Source organism: Mytilus edulis, chromosome 1 (assembly GCF_963676685.1).
Source record: "Mytilus edulis chromosome 1, xbMytEdul2.2, whole genome shotgun sequence".
Classification (NCBI taxonomy): domain Eukaryota; kingdom Metazoa; phylum Mollusca; class Bivalvia; order Mytilida; family Mytilidae; genus Mytilus; species Mytilus edulis.
The window spans coordinates 47,482,572-47,504,499 of record NC_092344.1 but is presented as its reverse complement, the minus strand read 5'-3'; the positions used below and the strand labels follow the sequence as shown (position 1 = coordinate 47,504,499).

The following is a 21,928-nucleotide window of genomic DNA, read 5'->3' as shown; positions in this document are numbered from 1 at the left end:
TTAAATGTTTTACATTTTTTTTTGTTACGAATGAAGTTTGTTGATGGATCTCTGGAGTTTGTTTCACAAAAAAACTTACGACTAAGATTGGTCTTAAGTCATGAACAAATCAGTAATATTTACGATCAATCTTAGTGGTAAGTTTTTTTGTGAAATCGACCCTTGAACCTTAAGTGTGATAATTGATGTTATGCTCAGCATTCTCTTGTTTTCTCCTTTTATTACTGACTTCAATTATTTACTGGGTGCTAGAGAATGTATGAGTGAGAACGGAGTAACGAGCTAGAAAGATCTAGAATTTGGCTTTCATATGAAATTCTTGTGTTTGATCAGGCAAAATTCATTTTACAAAATAAAAGAAGAAAAATATGTTTCCGGGTAATATTGTCTACAATTTCTATTTTAGGTATAGACACAACAACATAGTGTTACTGTATGGCTATATGATTGATCAGCCAGATGTTTCCATGGCTGATGTTTGTCTTGTATATCAATTGATGCCTAATGGTTCTCTGGAAGATAGAATAGCATGCAAGGTATGTATCCAGTGGCAGATCCAGAACTTTTTGTAAGGGGAGGGCCGCTGACTGACCTAAGGGGGGAGGGTGGGGCTCAAGTCATGCTTCAGTATTTCCTATATAATCAACCATTTTTTTCCCACGAAAGGGGGGTCAGGCCCCTGGATCTGCCTCTGGTACCCCTGTAATGATTGACCACTCAGATAGTTCTAAGAAAGTGTAAATCTTTTCTGTTATGGTTTAAGTCACAGCTTTAATGACAGTTATGACCTTTGACAGATGACTTTATTTGTATGTAATAAAACATCCTGCTTGCATCAAAAATGTGTTGATGATGCAGATTTAGATACAAAAAACTATCCATATAGTTCAAGGATTCTTTAACCTCAAAAAAATCTAATTTGTGTTTTTGTGTTAAAAGATAGTTAATTTTGTTTAGATGTCATTTTTTTCTGCAAAATTATCAGAATGTGTATGTAAACGTGTATAAGTATAAACTGATGAAATTTTAAAAAGCTACATATAATTGGTTCCTGTTTCTTTAGTTATATCACAAAAATTATTTTTTTCACAGATTTTGAGATATATTGAAAAATATGGTCATAAACACTTATCTGATTTTTAAAATTGCATACTCCAGTGAATTTAGAATTTACACATTAAAAGTGGGATTATTAAGTTTTTTTATATGGTAGGTGTTGTAAGAACATGAAGTAAAATACTTTCAACAGACTATTTACATTTTCTATTCTGTTGAGTTATCATCCACAAATCTAAGTTTCATGCAGTTTGTGTCAACCTGAATCTTAATTGAATCGATGATTTTAAAAGGTTAACATTATTTAAAAATTTATACAATGGATTTTTTTTTTTTTGAAATATGTAAAAAAGTTTTACATTGTTTTATGAAGATTGAAAATAAAATTTAGAGCTCTTAATTGGAGAAAAAAAACCAGGCTTTTACTATTGCTGTTTTCTACAAAATGAACAATTCATGAAAAATTTAGCAGAAAGTATAAAATAAATTGAAGCATGGTAAAACTATTTTATATTTAAATATTTTTCTTAGATTTAACCTCACATATAACTGTAATTTTAGAACAATACCCCTGCATTAACATGGAAACAAAGACTAGGAATCCTGAGAGGTGCTGCCTGTGGTTTACAGTTCTTACATACATTGACAGATACACCACTCATACATGGGGACATTAAAAGGTAAGGAATCCTGAGAGGTGCTGCCTGTGGTTTACAATTCTTACATACATTGACTGATACACCACTCATACATGGGGACATTAAAAGGTAAGGAATCCTGAGAGGTGCTGCCTGTGGTTTACAATTCTTACATACATTGACTGATACACCACTCATACATGGGGACATTAAAAGGTAAGGATACTTAAGAGGTGCTGCCTGTGGTTTACAATTCTTACATACATTGACTGATACACCACTCATACATGGGGACATTAAAAGGTAAGGAATCCTGAGAGGTGCTGCCTGTGGTTTACAGTTCTTACATACATTGACTGATACACCACTCATACATGGGGACATTAAAAGGTAAGGAATCCTGAGAGGTGCTGCCTGTGGTTTACAATTCTTACATACATTGACTGATACACCACTCATACATGGGGACATTAAAAGGTAAGGATACTTAAGAGGTGCTGCCTGTGGTTTACAATTCTTACATACATTGACTGATACACCACTCATACATGGGGACATTAAAAGGTAAGGAATCCTGAGAGGTGCTGCCTGTGGTTTACAATTCTTACATACATTGACTGATACACCACTCATACATGGGGACATTAAAAGGTAAGGATACTTAAGAGGTGCTGCCTGTGGTTTACAATTCTTACATACATTGACTGATACACCACTCATACATGGGGACATTAAAAGGTAAGGAATCCTGAGAGGTGCTGCCTGTGGTTTACAATTCTTACATACATTGACTGATACACCACTCATACATGGGGACATTAAAAGGTAAGGATACTTAAGAGGTGCTGCCTGTGGTTTACAATTCTTACATACATTGACTGATACACCACTCATACATGGGGACATTAAAAGGTAAGGAATCCTGAGAGGTGCTGCCTGTGGTTTACAGTTCTTACATACATTGACTGATACACCACTCATACATGGGGACATTAAAAGGTAAGGATACTTAAGAGGTGCTGCCTGTGGTTTACAATTCTTACATACATTGACTGATACACCACTCATACATGGGGACATTAAAAGGTAAGGATACTTAAGAGGTGCTGCCTGTGGTTTACAATTCTTACATACATTGACTGATACACCACTCATACATGGGGACATTAAAAGGTAAGGAATCCTGAGAGGTGCTGCCTGTGGTTTACAGTTCTTACATACATTGACTGATACACCACTCATACAATGGGACATTAAAAGGTAAGGATACTTAAGAGGTGCTGCCTGTGGTTTACAGTTTCTACATACATTGACTGATACACCACTCATACATGGGGACATTAAAAGGTAAGGATACTTAAGAGGTGCTGCCTGTGGTTTACAGTTTCTACATACATTGACTGATACACCACTCATACATGGGGACATTAAAAGGTAAGGATACTTAAGAGGTGCTGCCTGTGGTTTACAGTTCTTACATACATTGACTGATACACCACTCATACATGGGGACATTAAAAGGTAAGGAATCCTGAGAGGTGCTGCCTGTGGTTTACAGTTTTTACATACATTGACTGATACACCACTCATACATGGGGACATTAAAAGGTAAGGATACTTAAGAGGTGCTGCCTGTGGTTTACAGTTTCTACATACATTGACAGAATCACTGCTCATACATGTGGACATTAAAATGTTAACATATGATTAATTTCATAATTAAATTATGAGCGTTATTACTGATGTCTTATCATAAGGTTTAATAACCTGGCCTCACAGTCATAAAACTTTCAAGCATGATTTTTGTACTCAGACTCGAAAATCAACCAATCAAATTGCTGGATTTCATGTTTCGAGCATAATTTTTGTGCTCAGAGCACTGAGCAAAGTTTTATGCCTTCAAGGCCTGGTATTGGAATTTGGAGTTCTGATTATTTTCATAAGTTCCTGTCAATGAATTAGATTAAGAACTATGAGAGTAACCCTTTATCCATGTTGGTGTAAGCATGCATGTCTGTGTCAACAGTAAAATCTCAGTAACTAGTTGTCACCATGATCTACACTTACTTCACTGACATTGATGAAATTTTACATCTGTGCTCATATCAGAAATATTGATGAACAATAACCTGAGTTTTCACAATTAAGTTAACTGTATCTTTAAATATACTTCATTTAAGATCAGTTATATCAAGGATTTGTATAGTTAACTATACAAATCCTTGGTTATATGCATCTTTTGTGAAAAAATGTTGTCATGGAAAAGTTCTATTATTTCTCTTAGATTTACAACCATGCAGTTTTAGTAGATGATCTTTAATGTAAAAATTAATAAGAATTAATAAATATTTCAGTGGGAACATTCTATTAGACAGCAACTTTGAAGCCAAAATATCAGATTTAGGAATGGCACAACATGCAACAACTGGTTCCGAGACTGGTCTACTGACACATATCACAAAAAAGCAAGCTGATACTAAACAGTATCAGACCAGGGCATATCTGCCCCCTGAGGCTCAAAGAGGGTCTAAAATGTCTGTCAAAGGAGATACTTATTCATATGGTGTAGTAAGTATATTGATGTTCATAAATAGTATATTATGATTGCATTATTTTTTTGGAATGTAAACAAATTATTTGCAACTTTACAAAGTTGAATTTTAGTTCCCTTAAACACAGCCTATTGAATATGTGTAAGAAAAGTGTGATCATGTTTTCTCAGATTGAAATCAGACCTTATTTTACTGTGAATTCATTTATTTTCATGGGTACCAATTTTTGTGGATAAAGGAAAACTTGCATATTTGTGTATATATAAGTCTAAACAAATTTGTCATTCGTTGAACATTTAATTTTGTGGTTCACCTGTAACAACGAAATCCTCGAAAATTGGTACCCCCCCAAAAAAAATGATGAATCCACAGTATATACATAAAGTCGCATCTTATTTTTTCTTCTTCTTTTATTCTGTAATTTTGTATGCTCCACCTAGGGGCATTATGTTCATGATGTTTTTCGGTCTGTCTGTCCATTCGTCCGTCCATTCGTCCGTCCATTCGTCCGTCCATTCATCAATCTGTCAGTCTGTCCCTCATCAGGCTAAATTTTTTGGTCAAGGAAGTTTTTGATGAAGTTGAAGCCCAATCAACTTGAAACTTAGTGCAATGTTTTCTATGGTATGATCTTTCTAGTTTTAATTCCAAATTAGAGATTTTACCCCAATTCATGGCCACTGAACATAGGAAATGATAGTGTGAGTGGGACATCTGTGTACTAGGGACACAATCTTGTTTTAAACAAATATGCTTTTGTTTTATGTCAGGTAATTTATGAAGTCTGTACAGGGGAGAAATCTTATGATGAAAGAAGAGAAGGATCTGATAATAAATTTTTGGTAAGTAATTATAATTTGTTTCTAGTCAAAACCAAATGAAAAATGTTTAAGTGATGAGAATGTACATAATTTTTCACTGAACTTCAATGAAATATGTTTTCTTATGACTTTTAGTCATTGGCTGTTTATAGTTCATTTTGTTGAGTTGCCTTAGTGGTCACGTAGTAACATTCTAACCTCTAGTGCTTGGGGTGATTCAGAGCTCAAGATAAGAATTCACAAATTGGGTTTTTAACCCACTATTTTCAAATATAATTGGGTGAAAAAGTTTTTTAATTGCATGGTCAATTCCAATTCACCCCTCATGTTAATATCAAATTGGGTTTTTCACCACCAAGCTCCTTTATGTATTGGGTTTCTCATCAACACAATATTGAATATTTAGGCAATAGCAACCCCAGATTTTATCCATCTTAAATATGTTTCTTTCTTTGTTTAGCTGTTTTATTTGGTTTAGGGTTAGGGTTATTTGATAGCTGTTTTATTTGGTTTATTCACTGAGGAGCAATTGTAGGTTTAATTTGTGTTCCGTTTCAAACCTTCTGCCAATTTTGTATTTTCTCATATAAACTGTAAAAAAACGGATAGATGTATTCACAGGCACTCGTCTAATATACCTTTATTTAATAAATTCTGCATGTGTGTATTCATTATTTAACAATAAAATGAAAACAAAATAGTATATAAACTCTAATTATACTTGAACGGTTTTGTTTTATTCCAATTTTCATAAATCTGGGTTTAGTTGTCTTTTATTAGAACTTTTGGTTTCTGATGCTTTATCATGTCATAATTGATTTGGCCTTTCACTTTTTCCATCTGATTTCGTTTTTGAGGAAACCCTGCCTGTTTTTATTAGCAATGTTCTCGTTAAGGTACGCACACACGCCCGTGTGTTTGATGGACACTTCCTAAAAACACTGGCTGAGTCTTGTTATCATCATAACTTTTCCTCAGCTTTTCAAAAGAAGCAGAAAACATGCTTCTATTCAATATTTTTACCGGACATTCACTTTCTTTTTAATTCAATGTATGTTATGATAAATCCCGAGCAATGCGAAAAAAATATGACTACATGACACACGCTAATTGGATAAACGCCGAGAAGATCGAAATGTTTTCAAAAACATGTGTACCCTTTGAGCAACGGAAAACTCTAACAGGGACCCATTTCAGCTACTTGATGCAGGGATCTATTTTTAGAACGAAAGGAAATTTCCAAATATAAATATTATAAAAATAGTTTACGCGACGACTGTAAACAGATAAGGGTAAATAACGCAAATAGTAGCCAATAAAAGAGTTGAGAACTCATGGTTTTGGCATATTATTGGGTTTTCCTTTGAATTAATTGGATTATTGAACCCTGCAATGGGCAATTGCATTGGGTTTTTATACGACCGCAAATTTTGAAAAAATTTTCGTCGTATATTGCTATCACGTTGGCGTCTGCGTCGTCGTCGTCGTCGTCGTCGTCGTCCGGCGTCCGAATACTTTTAGTTTTCGCACTCTAACTTTAGTAAAAGTGAATGGAAATCTATGAAATTTTAACACAAGGTTTATGACCACAAAAGGAAGGTTGGTATTGATTTTGGGAGTTTTGGTCCCAACATTTTAGGAATTAGGGGCCAAAAAGGGCCCAAATAAGCATTTTCTTGGTTTTCGCACTATAACTTTAGTTTAAGTTAATAGAAATCTATGAAATTTTGACACAAGGTTTATGACCACAAAAGAACGGTTGGGATTGATTTTGGGAGTTTTGGTCTCAACAGTTTAGGAATTAGGGGCCAAAAAAGGGCCCAAATAAGCATTATTCTTGGTTTTCGCACAATAACATTAGTTTAAGTAAATAGAAATCAATGAAATTTAAACACAATGTTAATGACTACAAAAGGAAGGTTGGTATTGATTTTGGGAGTTGAGGTCCCAACAGTTTAGGAATTAGGGGCCAAAAAGGGACCCAAATAAGCATTTTTCTTGGTTTTCGCACCATAACGTTAGTATAAGTAAATAGAAATCTATGAAATTTAAACACAAGGTTTATGACCATAAAAGAAAGGTTGGGTTTGATTTTGGGAGTTTTGGTCCCAACATAATAAGGGGCCCAAAGGGTCCAAAATTAAACTTTTGTTTGATTTCATCAAAATTGAATAATTGGGGTTCTTTGATATGCTGAATCTAACTGTCATGACTGTGTATGTAGATTCTTAACTTTTGGTCCCGTTTTCAAATTTGGTCTACATTAAGGTCCAAAGGGTCCAAAATTAAACTTAGTTTGATTTTGACAAAAAATGAATCAGTTAGGTTCTTTGATATGCTGAATCTAAAAATGTACTTAGATTCTTGATTATTGGCCCAGTTTTCAAGTTGGTCCAAATCGGGGTCCAAAATTAAATTTTGTTTGATTTCATCAAAAATTGAATAAATGGGGTTCTTTGATATTCCAAATCTAACTGTGTATGTAGATTCTTCATTTTTGGTCCTGTTTTCAAATTGGTCTACACTAAAGTCCAAAGGGTCCAAAATTAAACTTAGTCTGATTTTAACAAAAATTGAAATCTTGAAGTTCTTTGATATGCTGAATCCAAAAATGTACTTAGATTTTTTATTATGGGCCCAGTTTTCAAGTTGGTCCAAATCAGGATCTAAAATTATTATATTAAGTATTGTGTAATAGCAAGTCTTTTCAATTGCACAGTATTGCGCAATGGCAAGAAATATCTAATTGCACAATATTGTGAAATATCAAATTTTTTTTTAATTAGAGTTATCTTTCTTTGTCCAGAATAGTAAGCAAGAAATATCTAATTGCAAAATATTGTGCAATAGCAAGATTTTTTTTTAATTGGAGTTATCTTTCTTTGTCCAGAATCAACTTAAATCTTTGTTATATACAATATACAATGTATATTCACTTTTTACTACCAACTGATAAATTAAAATAATCTTTACCATTCAGTGATAACAAGCAGTTTTTTTACATCTTAATATTTTATGATGTATTTAAATGAGTAGTTATTGTTGCAAACTCCATTAGAAATTTTAATTGAGATTAGTTTTGGAATAAGGGAAAGGGGGATGTGATTAAAAAAATTGGGTTCAATTTTTCTCATTTGAAATTTCATAAATAAAAAAGAAAATTTCTTCAAACATTTTTTTGAGAGGATTAATATTCAACAGCATAGTGAATTGCTCTAAGAGAAACAAAAATTTTAAGTTCATTAGAACACATTCATTCTGTGTCAGAAACCTATGCTGTGTCAACTATTTAATCACAATCCAAATTTAGAGCTGAATCCAGCTTGAATGTTGTGTCCATACTTGCCCTAACCGTTCAGGGTTCAACCTCTGCGGTCGTATAAAGCTTCGCCCTGCGGAGCATCTGGTTTATTATTTGTATTGCGTGATCACGCAAATACGCAGCTTATCTGGAGCTCTGGGTGATTGGTTGTTATACCTATTTGACGGTGATCTGCTTTTAAAGAAAATGATCATAGACTGTTCGGCTCAAGAGCACATAAATACTATAGAGAAGTGTTTGTCTAGTGCAATGCAGTATTCACATTCTTTCATTTTTAAAATCATTTGTTCTGACTATGAATAAGTGTGAAAGAAAATTGGCAGTTTTAAAACAAGCACTTAGCCATGGATTAAGTACTGACGATGCAAGGGCTGTATAGCCAGTCAAGGCTGTTAAAAACTTCCATTTGTTGTTGGATTAATTACACATGATATATTTTGCAGGAATGTTTGATAATTTTTTTGCATATTATGCATGATTTTTTGTACACAATCAATGATGATTTAAAGTGAAAACTGTCAAAAACAGACAGGACCTGAATAGAATAAACTTGAAACTTGTCTAGACTGATCTATTGTAATGGACATACCGGTATAATCAATATGTTCTACTTTTTTAAATTGTGAACACCAAAAACCTTTGAATTAGGATAAAACTAAGATAGGGGTTTTGTCAAGACAGGTTTTACAGTTGAAGTTTTTAGAGACATAACTGTCTAGTTTATACTGATCAATTCACCATTTCAGAATCTAGTGCATTCTGGGTTAATATTTTCAAAAGTGTACACCAAAACCTTGTGTTTGGATAAGGATGTTCTAAACAATGGAGATCCATCCAATAATGGGGGTAACATGATTTTCATTTTGGTGTACGAACTATGAGATTACCCATAGTCCTTTAGATTCTGAAAAGGCGAATTGATGGTTGTTGAATTTGACATGCACATTGTTCAAGGATTTATACCGCATTAATGATACTGGTAATTACAATATTTTGCATTATAAAAAGATATTGAGAGTAAATATAATTTTAGGATTTCTTCATCACAATATATCAATATATATAATATTATGGATTACAAATGTGTCGAGGTTTGTGATTGGATAAAAACACAGAGATGTCAGCATATATTCAGGAAACTGCCGGGGTATATACGATGTTTTTATCCCTAATTGGAACCTCAAAAACATCATCATAACACCGGTTACTATGTGACGTAGTCAAAAGCTATACAGACCACTATTAGTAAGGAATGTCAGAGGCTCACAGAAGGAAAATAATGACGTGCTTCAGTTAATAATACATTTTTAATACAAAATCACGCAATTTACACTTTTAATACTTAAATGTAATGTTAAAAGTGTTATTATAAATTATTACACACACAATATGATTATGTTCACAGCAAATTAGAAAATCCTTCATGTATGCCAAACATATCAGGTTGGGTTTTTCAATATATGTGTTGTAAAAAACAAAGCCACACACACATACAAACTCAAAATATGATATCTAAAAACTTTATTGAAACTATTTTTTATTGGAAAAAATTGTCAAGATTAAAAAGGTGCATTTAAATGGATTAATGGATTACTCAAAATATTAAAGAAACAATAAACATGTAATAAATATACATGCTGCATTGTGAATGTTCAACAAATACCTGTACTGGAAAATAACATTAAGTCAGGGGTAATCCGTAATATATGTGTAATTCAGGTTTCCAACAGGGTAAATACTGTTACATTCCCACCTTAGGGCTTAATATCCCCTTCGCCTTTGGCTCAGGGAATATAAACTCTTAAGCCGAGAATGTCCCAGTATATACCCTGTCTGAGACCTGAATAACATATAATATATATATATAAGGCCACACCAATTTAATTTCTTGTTCTACGGATATTTGGACTCCAAAAATTGGGGCGGCCGAGCGATTTGAAAATTTTAATAAAAAAATATTTAATTTGCAAATTTTTGAGGCGAAGCTTAAAAAGTAAAGGTGAGCGATTATATTTTTTTTTGTAAACATAAAATAGTAGGTTTTGAAAATATTAAAACTTGATTTATCACTTGTACTTTGACAGGGCTCATATTTTCCCAAAGAGCTATATCTCTATCTTGTATTATATGGTCAAAACATGTCCAAGAATTTTTATACGTCCGTCAAAATTTTGATGGGACGTATTATGGTATACAAATGTCCGTCCGTCCGTCCGTCTGTCCGGCGTAAACATGTTGCACCGTAACTTGAGAACGACTTATCCAAATTTCATGAAACTTAATATAGTTGTTTCTTATGATAGTCAAATGATCTGTATACTTTTTGGTGAAAATAAGATTTAAACTTTTTGAGTTACGGCACTTTATAACTAAAACAAGGGTGTGTTTTTGTCACATGTCGCACTGTATCTCAAAAACGATTCTTGATTATGACTTAAAACTTTAAACACTTCTTAGTTATATTAATCTCAATATCTGTATACTTTTTGGAGTTGATTCAAAATTTCATTTTTGAGTTATTGAGTATTTTGTAAAAAAGGGGGAGGTTTTTTTTACATGTCGCGCCATATCTCAAAAACTATTTAAGGTTATTGCTTAAAACTTTACACATGTCTTTGTTATATTAATCTAAAGATCTGTATACTTTTTGGTGATGATTCAAAATTTCATTTTTGAGTTATTGAGTATTTTGTAAAAAAAGGGGGAGTTTTTTTTACATGTTGTGCCGTATCTCAAAAACAATTTATGATTATTGCTTAAAACTTTACACGTTATATTAATCTAAAGATCTGTATACTTTTTGGTGATTATTCAAAATTTTATTTTTTGAGTTATTGAGTATTTTGTAAAACAGGGGAGGGTTTTTTACATGTTGTGCCGTATCTCAAAAATAATTTATGATTATTGCTTAAAACTTTACACACTTCTTTGTTATATTAATCTAAAGATCTGTATACTTTTTGGTTGTGATTCAAAATTTTATTTTGGTAATATTTAGTTTTTTGTAAAAAAAAAAACAGGGTGGGGGGTATCACATGTCCCGTCGTGTCTCTAAAACAATATATGGTTATTGCTTAAAACTTTCTCAGAAACTATTTATGATTATTGCATAAGACTTCCACATAAGACGTCAGGAGTATCATGCGCTCATGGCGCAGCTGTTTATTTAATATTTCTGGACTTAAACTATGTTAACACATTTTCATATTATTCAAAATAAGTGGACCCCTCTTTTAGAAAAGGTGTTTAAAATGTGATGTATTTCTCCTCTTTTTGAGTAAAAAAATCTTAGTTTTCAAAGGTTTTTTTTTATAGTAGCACTATACAAATCCTTTGTATTTATATTTCCTTTTCTACAACAGTAAAATGACCCCTTGTCACTTGTTGTTTTCTTTCATGTAAATATCACCAAGTATTCTACAAATTTAAAGATAAATTTTTGTTCATATTTTTTAATCAAATACTCCGCGCATGCAACAGTTCGTAATCTTCAATATTAAATTGGTTAATGAAGCTGTAACTGTATATCATCATCATCAGAAGAAGAGGGTTGTTTCCAACCTGATTATAACCAACACAGGTCAAAGTACGGCCTTTTACACAGGGCTTTGATCCAGACCAAACAGCAACCTATAAGGGACCCCAAAATTATAAGTGTACACAATTTGAATAGGAAAACCGACTATCTAATTTATATATCCAAACGGGAAAATACAAATGACCCACATCAACAAACGAGAAATGCTGAACGACAGGCCCCTGAATCAATCAGGACGGGTGAATAAACATGCAGCGGCTATGGATAGTTTTGTTTTGCCAGCATACAATATAATTGCAGTTGAAGGCAAATCATTCAGAAGTTCTTTGTACTTTATTCTAACAACAAACATTTTTTGGTAGGGAATATAAGTAAGGGGGAAAGAAACCAATGTTTTGTTCTGTACAGGTATTTCCACTGTTATCAATCGAAGCACTCCCACGTGGGATAAATCAATTCATGCTGAAATAAATATTCACACAGATATTTACACAGTGTGATGGGGTGCTTATGGGTTTAAAATCGTTATATACAGGTTAGACTGTGATTTTAAAAACAAATGTTGATATCTTTTTATAATATTTACAAAACAACGGTGGGGGATATAGACATGATTACATTTCCAGATGCAGGAAGGGGGAATATACAAAAAATTTTAAAAATCTGTTTTGAAAAAAAAGGTGCGGGTGGGTCCGTCGAACAAGGAATTAAATTGGTGTGGCCTAATATTTGAAATTTCTTTTTTTAGGTTGAGTATATAATTGAAATGGTTGGTGATAATGAAGAGAAATTTTACAACATGTGTGATCCAAATGATAAAAACATTCCTCAGGATTTGTATAATTCTGTGTTCAAACTGGCCCAGGCATGCACATCCAAATTAAAGAAAGGTCGACCAGAAATGAAAATGGTAAGTGTTAGGATTTTTCCTACTGAATCTAGCTGAGTGTTAATTAAAAAAGCCATTTCATTGTTGCAAATCTGGAGAATTCCATATGGTCCAACATTCAGGAATATCTTTTTTGGAGAAATTGTATATTTTTCTATATCCAAAGTTGTATTATAACATATTTGACCATATTTAAATGACACTTTATTTTATATGGAATATCGGTTTCATGAAGCTTACTTACCCAAATTTTAGTACCATTTTTAAGTTATTTTATTTATGTTATTGTCTTTTTCTTTTGTGCATGATTTGTTTATTTATTTCATTCACACACTGATAATTCAGAGTTATTTAAGCTCAGAGCAAGTTAGGAATAAATTCTGTAAACATTAAAACTTTGAAAAAAATAATCTATCAGATGTTTTTTTTTCAACAATCAGTAAATAAAATAAGAATATGTTTTTAATGAAAATGATAAAAAAAAAAAAATGTGATTAGATATATGTTTACATTTGCAGGCATTTACAGATTTAGAAAAACTAGAGGAGGATTTCATGAATAGTTTTAATAGAAGAAATGGAGGTAAGAAAGAAGAGTCACCGTTTGATAGCATTCAAGTTTTCAAATAAATCACATACAAGGTTTGTTACAAAATGTGAGATGTAGCGATGCTAAACCAGGGGGAATGACAGTGGTAGTAGATATTTGCATAAAGCTGAATATTTTAGAAGGAAGATGATCTGGATATTTTATATTTTGCTCTCAAATGCCTTATGTTACGAACTATGTATACTGACAAGCAATAATTTTAAAATGACAAACACAGTGGTTTTTTGTCAAGCCTGCAACTTTTGTTGCAGAAAGCTCGACAGAGGGATAGTGATCCGGCGGCGGCTACGGCGGCGGTGTTAGCTCACTTCTTAAAAGCTATATATTTTAGAAGGTGGAAGACCTGGATGCTTCATATTTTGTATATAGATGCCTCATGTTACGAAGTTTCCGTCAGTCACATGTCCAATGTCCTTGACCTCATTTTCATGGTTCAGTGACCACTTGAAAAAAAAGTTCAGAATTTTTGTAACGTTGAATTCTCTCTTATTATAAGTAATAGGATAACTATATTTGGTATGTGCGTACCTTGCAAGGTCCTCATGCCCGTCAGAAAGTTTTCACTTGACCTCGACTTCATTTCATGGATCAGTGAACAAGGTTAAGTTTTGGTGGTCAAGTCCATATCTCAGATACTATAAGCAATAGGGCTAGTATATTTGGTGTATGGAAGGACTGGAAGGTGTACATGTCCAACTGGCAGGTGTCATCTGACCTCATTTTCATGGTTCAGTGGTTATAGTTAAGTTTTTGTGTTTTGGTCTGTTTTTCTAATACTTTATGCAATAGGTCTACTATATTTGTTGTATGGAATGATTGTAAGGTGTACATGTCTAGCGGGCAGATGTCATCTGACCTTGACCTCATTTTCATGGTTCAGTGGTCAAAGTTAAGTTTTTAAGTTTGATCTTTTTATCTAATATTATATGCAAAAGGTCAACTATATTTGGTGTATGGAAATATATTATGATCTATATGTCAGTCCCGCAGGTTTTATTTGACCATGACCTCAATTGCACGGTTCATTGGACAGTGTTAAGTTTTTGTGTTTTGGTCTATTTGTCTTAAACTATAAGTAAAAGGTCAACTATATTTGTTGTATGGAAGCATTGTTAGCTGTACATGTCTGCCTGGCATGGTTCATCTGACCTTGACCTCATTTTCATGGTTCATTGGTCTTTGTTTAACTATCTTGTTTAATGTTAAGTTTATGTGACAGTTGTAATAACGCTTTATACTTAGAACTATCAACATAATATCAATGGTTAGTAAAGAAGGCGAGACATTTCAGTGTGTGCACTCTTGTTTATTAAATTTTTGATGTTACAGTAAAAGAGCATTTGCCATGTTTCAGAGAAAAAAAAATCAATTTTGATTGTATTATGGAGTCTAAGATATGATTTCTGCTTTTTATGTCAAATATATGAATTTGGCATAATTTTTTATTTTTTTAATTTCTTTAATTTTATGTGACAGTTAGTTTGGGGCTAGGTGCAGAACTACATTTTAAAATCTGACTTTTAGAATTAACATTGTTTGCTATATTTTTTTCAGTCTATGATTCAGTCAGCACGATTGAGCAAACAACTATGCAGTATTCAAATGTAGTGGATGCTAGTTCTCATGGTGGATGTGTGATTATTGATCCGTCAAGTTTTAATCCACATTTGGCATCCATGTTGTCTCAATTCCCACCAGGTCAACCTATACCAGAACCTTTACTACTCCAGATGGGATATGATCATAGAGTTCCCGGTACTGTTGCAACGGAACTCCAAGTGCAACAGAAATTAGCAGAGATTAAAAAATATGAAGAGGAATTCAATGGAACTAAGGAAATGGTTGTTGTAGAGGAAAACGCAGAAGTTATTCAAATTGAGGAAAACACATATGAAAATAGTGACGAAGTTGCAAATATTGAAGAAAACAATGCAAATGAAACCACTGAATCATCTCTTGAATGTGAAAATGAGGAATCACTTCAGCAACTCGATGATCATCAGCCAGAGTGTGAAGAAGAACTTGATTTGGAGCAAGAACGAATGGACCGTGAAGAAAAACGATCAGAAAATCTGAAATTAGTTTCAGAAAAAGACCCAGTAGTGAAGGAAAAGTTTACAAAATCTAGAGACGATTTCTTTGCCCGATTTCAGCAGCAATTAATGTTTGCCACACAGTATTCTGATGAATCCGTGTGTGAAAATGAAGAAGAAGATGATGATGAAGATAACACTTTAGTGAACAATGATGATGTACAAAGCCAAAATACGGCTTATATGTATAATGATCAAAATGAAGAACAATACGATTCAAATCAGCTATTCAGTCAAATGGACGATAATGTTGAAGCTCCCATTCAAAACACGGAAACAAATATAAATTACGATCAGGGAGACAAACTGGATGCTCACAGACAGAAATGTGATAATTATCAAAGTATTGCTAGAGAGATGAGTGATGAGAATGGAAAAGTTGTAGGAGAGTTAATTGAACGTGATCAAAGACCTTTCGAAGGAGACATTTGTGAAGATGAAAGTGAGAATTCTTTAATCAATGACTTTGGTACAGCTTTATCAATAGAAACTGATGGTGATGTTAATGTTAATTTAAATGTCATAACAAATCAGTTATCACAGAAAAACAATTTTACTTGGCAACAGCTCCAAAGGAGACCTGAGGCCTCAGAAGGGGAATGCTATGTGTAAATAAACATGTTTTTTTTCATATTAGTTAAAACCAACTTAGATAAAGTCATCTTTGCATTTACTACTGTGGATTCATTTATTTTCGAGAGTATTAATTTTCGTGGATTGCTAAAAATATGCATATTCATGGATATTGGATTTCGTGGTTTTGTCAATCTCTGTATACAAAGCCTATTGAAAATGTGGTAATAATTTTCGTGGATTGCTAAAAATATGCATATTTGTGGATATTTGATTTCGTGATTTTGTCAATCTCTGTATACAAAACCTATTGAAAATATGATATTCGTTGAACATTTGAATTCATGGTTCACATGAACCAACGAAACCCACGAAAATTAGTATCCAACGAATAATAATGAATCCACAGTATTGCTAAAACCTTTACATTTAATCAGTAATACTTTATACTATAGAATTCATACTTACAACATGGAATTGAAAGTATTTTTTTCATGTTAGAGCTATAGTGCTATAGTGTGGTTAACATTTTAAGAAGTTTCCTCTGAGAGAGAGAAAATTACCTAGATTTTTCATGTCAACAAAGATTAAAACAAAAATAAGTGCTACTAAACATGAATTTCTTAGAAAATAGAAAAATAACCAAAGTTGTTAATCATGCTGATAAAGTTGTATGTTTAGAGGTAATGGTAAATTGTCACAATGTATTAAGATTTAGAAGCAACATTCAATTTCACTCATAACACTAGAACCATTTGTGGTTAAACTAATTCTTGGAAGCAGCAAATCAATTTTAACTTTAACAAATGTATTCAATACATCGATGTTAATGAAATCAGAATGTTAAGGTCCCTTTTGGTTTATAAAATAACTCCTTTGGTTTCTGTGTATTTTTTGCATCCCTGGCTTTCAAGCATAAAGTTTTGGAAGTTCTTAAAGAAGGTAAAGCTAGAATAGTACTACATGTATGTACATAATTTATAAAGTATTTATTTCATTTAAAAAATAAGAAAATCGCTCTTTCCAAATGGTGCTTTAAATTTTTGTAAAGATACAACTTTCTATAATTATCATTTTTTTCAATTTAGCATGTTTATGTTCATATATATTTTTATAAGAAATTAAAAAAAAGATAGTTTTTAAAATCTTGCCTACAGAATTTGTGCAATTTTTACTTGTTAACCTCTTTCATTTTTTTAACACATGTAAAGTATCTTAATTTGTCCAAACTATTTGAAGATAGAAAAATTCATATAATAATGATTTGATTTCAGAATATATGATTTTAATGCATAATAACCGTCCAAATGTGATGAACCCCAATGAGACTAGTCACAGTTTGGATGCAAACCTTACTGATTCAGGGTATCTTTGCTGTAAATATTGCAATTTATTAAACATTTTCATGTTCGAAATTGTATCATATGATAATTGAAGGAAAATTGAGTTAAGGTGGTACCTAACACTACAGGGAGATAACTCTGTAAAGTCAGTTAAACTTTAAATTTTGGGCCCACTGTCCTAGTCTATATAGAACATATATGTAAAAGCTGATGTTCAAATAGCAGCACTAAAGGTACATTGTAATAAGTTTCTACTAAAAATTAAATTGCCTTTAAAAATGCTCTTAATATTTTGAATGATTATTGTAATGCTTCATGTAGGTGATAAGGAATGCTAAGTTAACTATTTATTTTTAGCATACATGTTTATACGTAGTTTGTGATATTATAAAATACTGTTTTATTGATTGTATATTTTTAAATGCGTTTAGTACTACATGTATAAGGTTTTGAAGATTTGTTAGATAATATATATCAATAAATTGTTTGTTAACTGTTTAAAGTAATTTCGTTGAATTCAATTTAGTTTTTATTTCCATCTCTTGAATGAAATGGATTGCAGTTAGACGCAGGTTTACCCTGTCCATATATTAGTATTTGCCCTGGGTGCAATACTGTTAAAGGAGTAATACTCATATAGTGCAGTAAGAATTGTTTGGTTTAGAATAAAAATTAAAATCACAAAAATACTGAAATTTCTAATTCTAAAATGGAAAGTCGCTAATCAAATGGCAAAATCAAAAGCTCAAATACATCAAATAAATGGATAACAACTGTCATATTATTTTGAACAGGCATTTTCTCATGTAGAAAATGGTGAATTAAACCTGGTTTTATAGCTAGCTCAACCTCTGACTTGTATGACAGTAGCATCAAAAAGTGTATACATGTAAGAAAGAAAAATGCCATTTTAAGGTGAACACAAAAAAGAATTTTGGAAAGTTGTATATGAGGCTAATATCTATTAAATTACTAGGATATGAATTAATGTAATAAAGGTACAATGTTGTTATTGCTGTTTTTCATCTTCACTGTTGAATTTACAACTCAATACATATAACTTTAAAATGTAACAGTATCTGCTGTACAAACTTTCCTGTTGTTTTTGTCTCGCACTGACAAAGTAGAAAAAGCTAGACTTTGGCATGCTGTTATTGTTGGAGGCGTCAACAATAATTAAGTTTTTGACACATCTCATTTCCGAGGAGATTATTTGCCCTGCACCCTTTTAGTCATAGACTCATGGTCTATTGACTTTGAAAACTTTGTTTTAGTTTACATGTATTGGTTTGTGATTAGGTCAGTTTATGGGGAACTATTAGTGGTAGGTCAATGATATTTGGTATGCAGATGTATTAGCATTGGCATCTCATAACTCATTGCTTCAGTCATGACTTTGAATGTTTTGCATTCTAAATACATATTAACGTTTGTCATTAGACTGCTTTTGGATGACTTATGGTAAGTCAGTGATATAGGCCAGTTCCGGAAAAAGGTTGTTAGTTGAATCTATCATGTGACTTCCAGCACCACATGACTAAAATGTAGGCATTGTCACTTCCAACAAATGTTGAGCAAACAGGGGAAAATCTTATACTGCACAAAATATTTGGAAAATTAAAATCTAAGAAGTTTGTCACCCTTAAGAGTTACAGGAATTAAGATTACATACTTACGGAACATAAATTTCAGATTAAAAAGTGTCATTGTTAATTTAAAGGGACCTACCTCCACTTCACATTTCCATGGAGATTATTTGGTCCTGCATCTGACAGGATTCATTGACTTTGAATGATTTCCATGGTTTACATGTTTCAAAGTTGCCATTTTAATTTCAACATTTTCATAATACCAGAAAAATTACAAAACCAGAGATATATCTCTGTGTAAACAATTTATTTATTTAAAAATGCACAAGAAAGTAAAGGTAACTCTGCGGTCTAGAAGATCAAAATGTAAAATGTATAAGGAAAACTTATGATGGATGACTGATTGCAAGTGATGGCATAACTCACTTGGCCAAGTGAGCTATTGAAACTTCATTTGATGACTCTTGAATTGTATATTAGATATCAAAATTGTGACAGAAAAAACAGTTAATGTCACATGTCAAATGTCAGCATCAGTGTATCTAAAGCAATGGCTTGATGGCATATATAATATTCTATGAATATAAACCAGGTGCTCCGCAGGGCGCAGCTTTATACGACCCCAGTGGTTGAACCCTGAACTGTTGGGGCTAATTTGGTCACAATATTCAAGCTTGATTCTGTCTGAATTTGGATTGTGATCAAATTTTTGACATAATATAGGTTTTTGTCACAAAATTAATGTGGTCAAAGATCTAACAAATCTGTTGCACAATACCCCCCCCCCCCCCAACTTTTTGAAACCCCTTGGAGAAATGACCCTTAAACTCAATCCCATGCTTTCCATTGCAGTATTGAACCTTGTAGTACAATTTCAGAGAGATCCATACACTTAAACACAAGTTATTGTCATGATTGTCTGGAAACTAGAAACATGCTTCATTTTGGGCCCTTTTTTGGCCCCTAATTCCTACATATTTTGGGCAATTAACCCAAAACTTAATCCCAGCCTCCCCTTTGTTATATGGTACATTGTGGTACAATTTCAGAGAGATCCATACAATTACACATAAGTTAGTCTTGAAACTAGAAAAATGCTTGTTTTGACCCCTTTTTGGCCCTTAATTCCTAAACTTTGGCCCCATAATCCCTAAAATGAATCCAAACCTTCTACTTGTGGTTTTAAACTTTGCTGTATGATTTCAGAGCAATTGAAATACTTCTACACAAGTTATTATCCTGAAACTAGAAAAATGCTTGTTTTGGGCCCCTTTTGGGCCCCTAATTCCTAATCGCTTGGGACCATCATCCCCTAAATCAATCCCAACCTTCCTTTTGTAGTATTGAACCTTCTGAAAAAATTTCTTGAAGATCTATTCACTTAAACTAAGTTATTATCGGGAAACCAATGTGTCTTCGGACGACAACGCAGACGACGACATCATACCATTATACGATCCCAAAATTTTTTTGGGGTCGTATAAAAAGAAAATGTGGTATGATTGCCAATGAGACAATAAGTTTTTGTTGAGCCTCAGCATCAAAGAAAGTGTTAGTCTTGGTGACAAAACCAGAAGCCAGATATCTGATTTTTTAACTAAAGCAGGAGCTGATTTCCATCCCTTGATCAATGTTCTCTGTGCTGGAAAAGGACCATGAAATTGAAACGGAACATTTAAAATTGACAATGTTTAGATTTAGATATTTGTTTTGTTTCCTTAAATATTTTAAGTTCTCGCATGTAATATACCATTAATATTTTAAAGTTTTGCCGACACACTATTAACTTTTATTTCAAAAGAAAGACATGGGAATGTGTTATATTTGTATATTTATGTTAGGTTTACTCTTATCTCCACAGTAGATGGAATTATAATATATTATCAGTTTTCACTTGACCTTGACCTCATTTCATGGATCATGAACAAGTGGTCAAGTCCACTCTCAGATACTATAAGCAATAGGTCTACTTTATTTGGTGTATGAATGATTGTAAGGTGTACAGATCCAACTGGCAGGTGTCATATGACCTTGACTTCATTTTAATGGTTCAGTGGTTAATTTTTGTGTGTTTTGGTCTGTTTTTTTCTAATACTGTAATAGGTCAATTATAATTAGTGTATGAATATATTTCGTGATATACAAGTCAGTCTGGCATGTATTATTTGACCTTGACCTAGTTTTTATGGTTCATTGCATAATATTAAGTTTTTGCTTTGTTGTGTCTGTCTGGCAAGTATCATCTGACCATGACCTCACTATCATAGTTCAATGGTCTATAATAAGTTTTCCTAGTTAAGCAGTTAAGTTTGTTTTTGGACATTGTATGCAATAGGTCAACTATATTTAAAACATTGATGATTGTAAGGTGTACATGTGTGTCTGGCAGGGTTCAATTTACCTTGACCTCATTTTCATGGTTCATGGAACAATGTTAAGTTTTACAGGTTAAATTTGTTTCTAAAATGTGCAATATTAAGAGTATCTTTGGTGTATGGAATGATTGCATATTCTAAGTTTCATAGCATTTGGTTGATGCAAACTTAATTTTGAGAACGGAAACAAAAAAATCATCAATGTTTCCATTTGTGAAGGGGCATTACTTTAGACAGTTAAAATGATGCCCCCAAAATTCAAACTTGACTTGTTTGTGGTAATAAGCATTGTGTATAAGTTTCGATGCATTTGGTAGAGGCAAACTGAAGTTAGAGAAGGGAAACCATCTTTTGGACGTACAGGCATATGTACAGATCGACAAAGGTAAAACTTGATGCCTCCTCTGTTACACAGAAGGCATAAAAATACCACAACAATTGTAAGTGTCATACAGTTATTTAATAGCAGCAAACTAGGGAAAGAGTCTTCTTGGGATTTCTCGTTCAAACTAAATAGGGTCAGCTGAAAT

At 32.7% G+C, this 21,928-nt stretch overlaps 1 protein-coding gene across 2 annotated transcripts in view; it reads left to right on the top strand.

Annotated features, from left to right (window-relative positions):
* LOC139484176 (uncharacterized) overlaps window positions 1-16,130 on the top strand; it is a 36,847-nt gene extending 20,717 nt beyond the window's left edge. For both annotated transcript variants that reach the window (XM_071267910.1, XM_071267918.1), the window contains exons 7-13: window positions 407-536; window positions 1,618-1,736; window positions 4,049-4,262; window positions 5,017-5,088; window positions 12,676-12,837; window positions 13,335-13,398; window positions 14,980-16,130. In XM_071267910.1, coding sequence (XP_071124011.1) covers window positions 407-536; window positions 1,618-1,736; window positions 4,049-4,262; window positions 5,017-5,088; window positions 12,676-12,837; window positions 13,335-13,398; window positions 14,980-16,130 — 1,912 coding nt within the window. The remainder of the gene's footprint in view (window positions 1-406; window positions 537-1,617; window positions 1,737-4,048; window positions 4,263-5,016; window positions 5,089-12,675; window positions 12,838-13,334; window positions 13,399-14,979) is intronic.
* The last annotated feature ends 5,798 nt before the right edge of the window (window positions 16,131-21,928 follow it).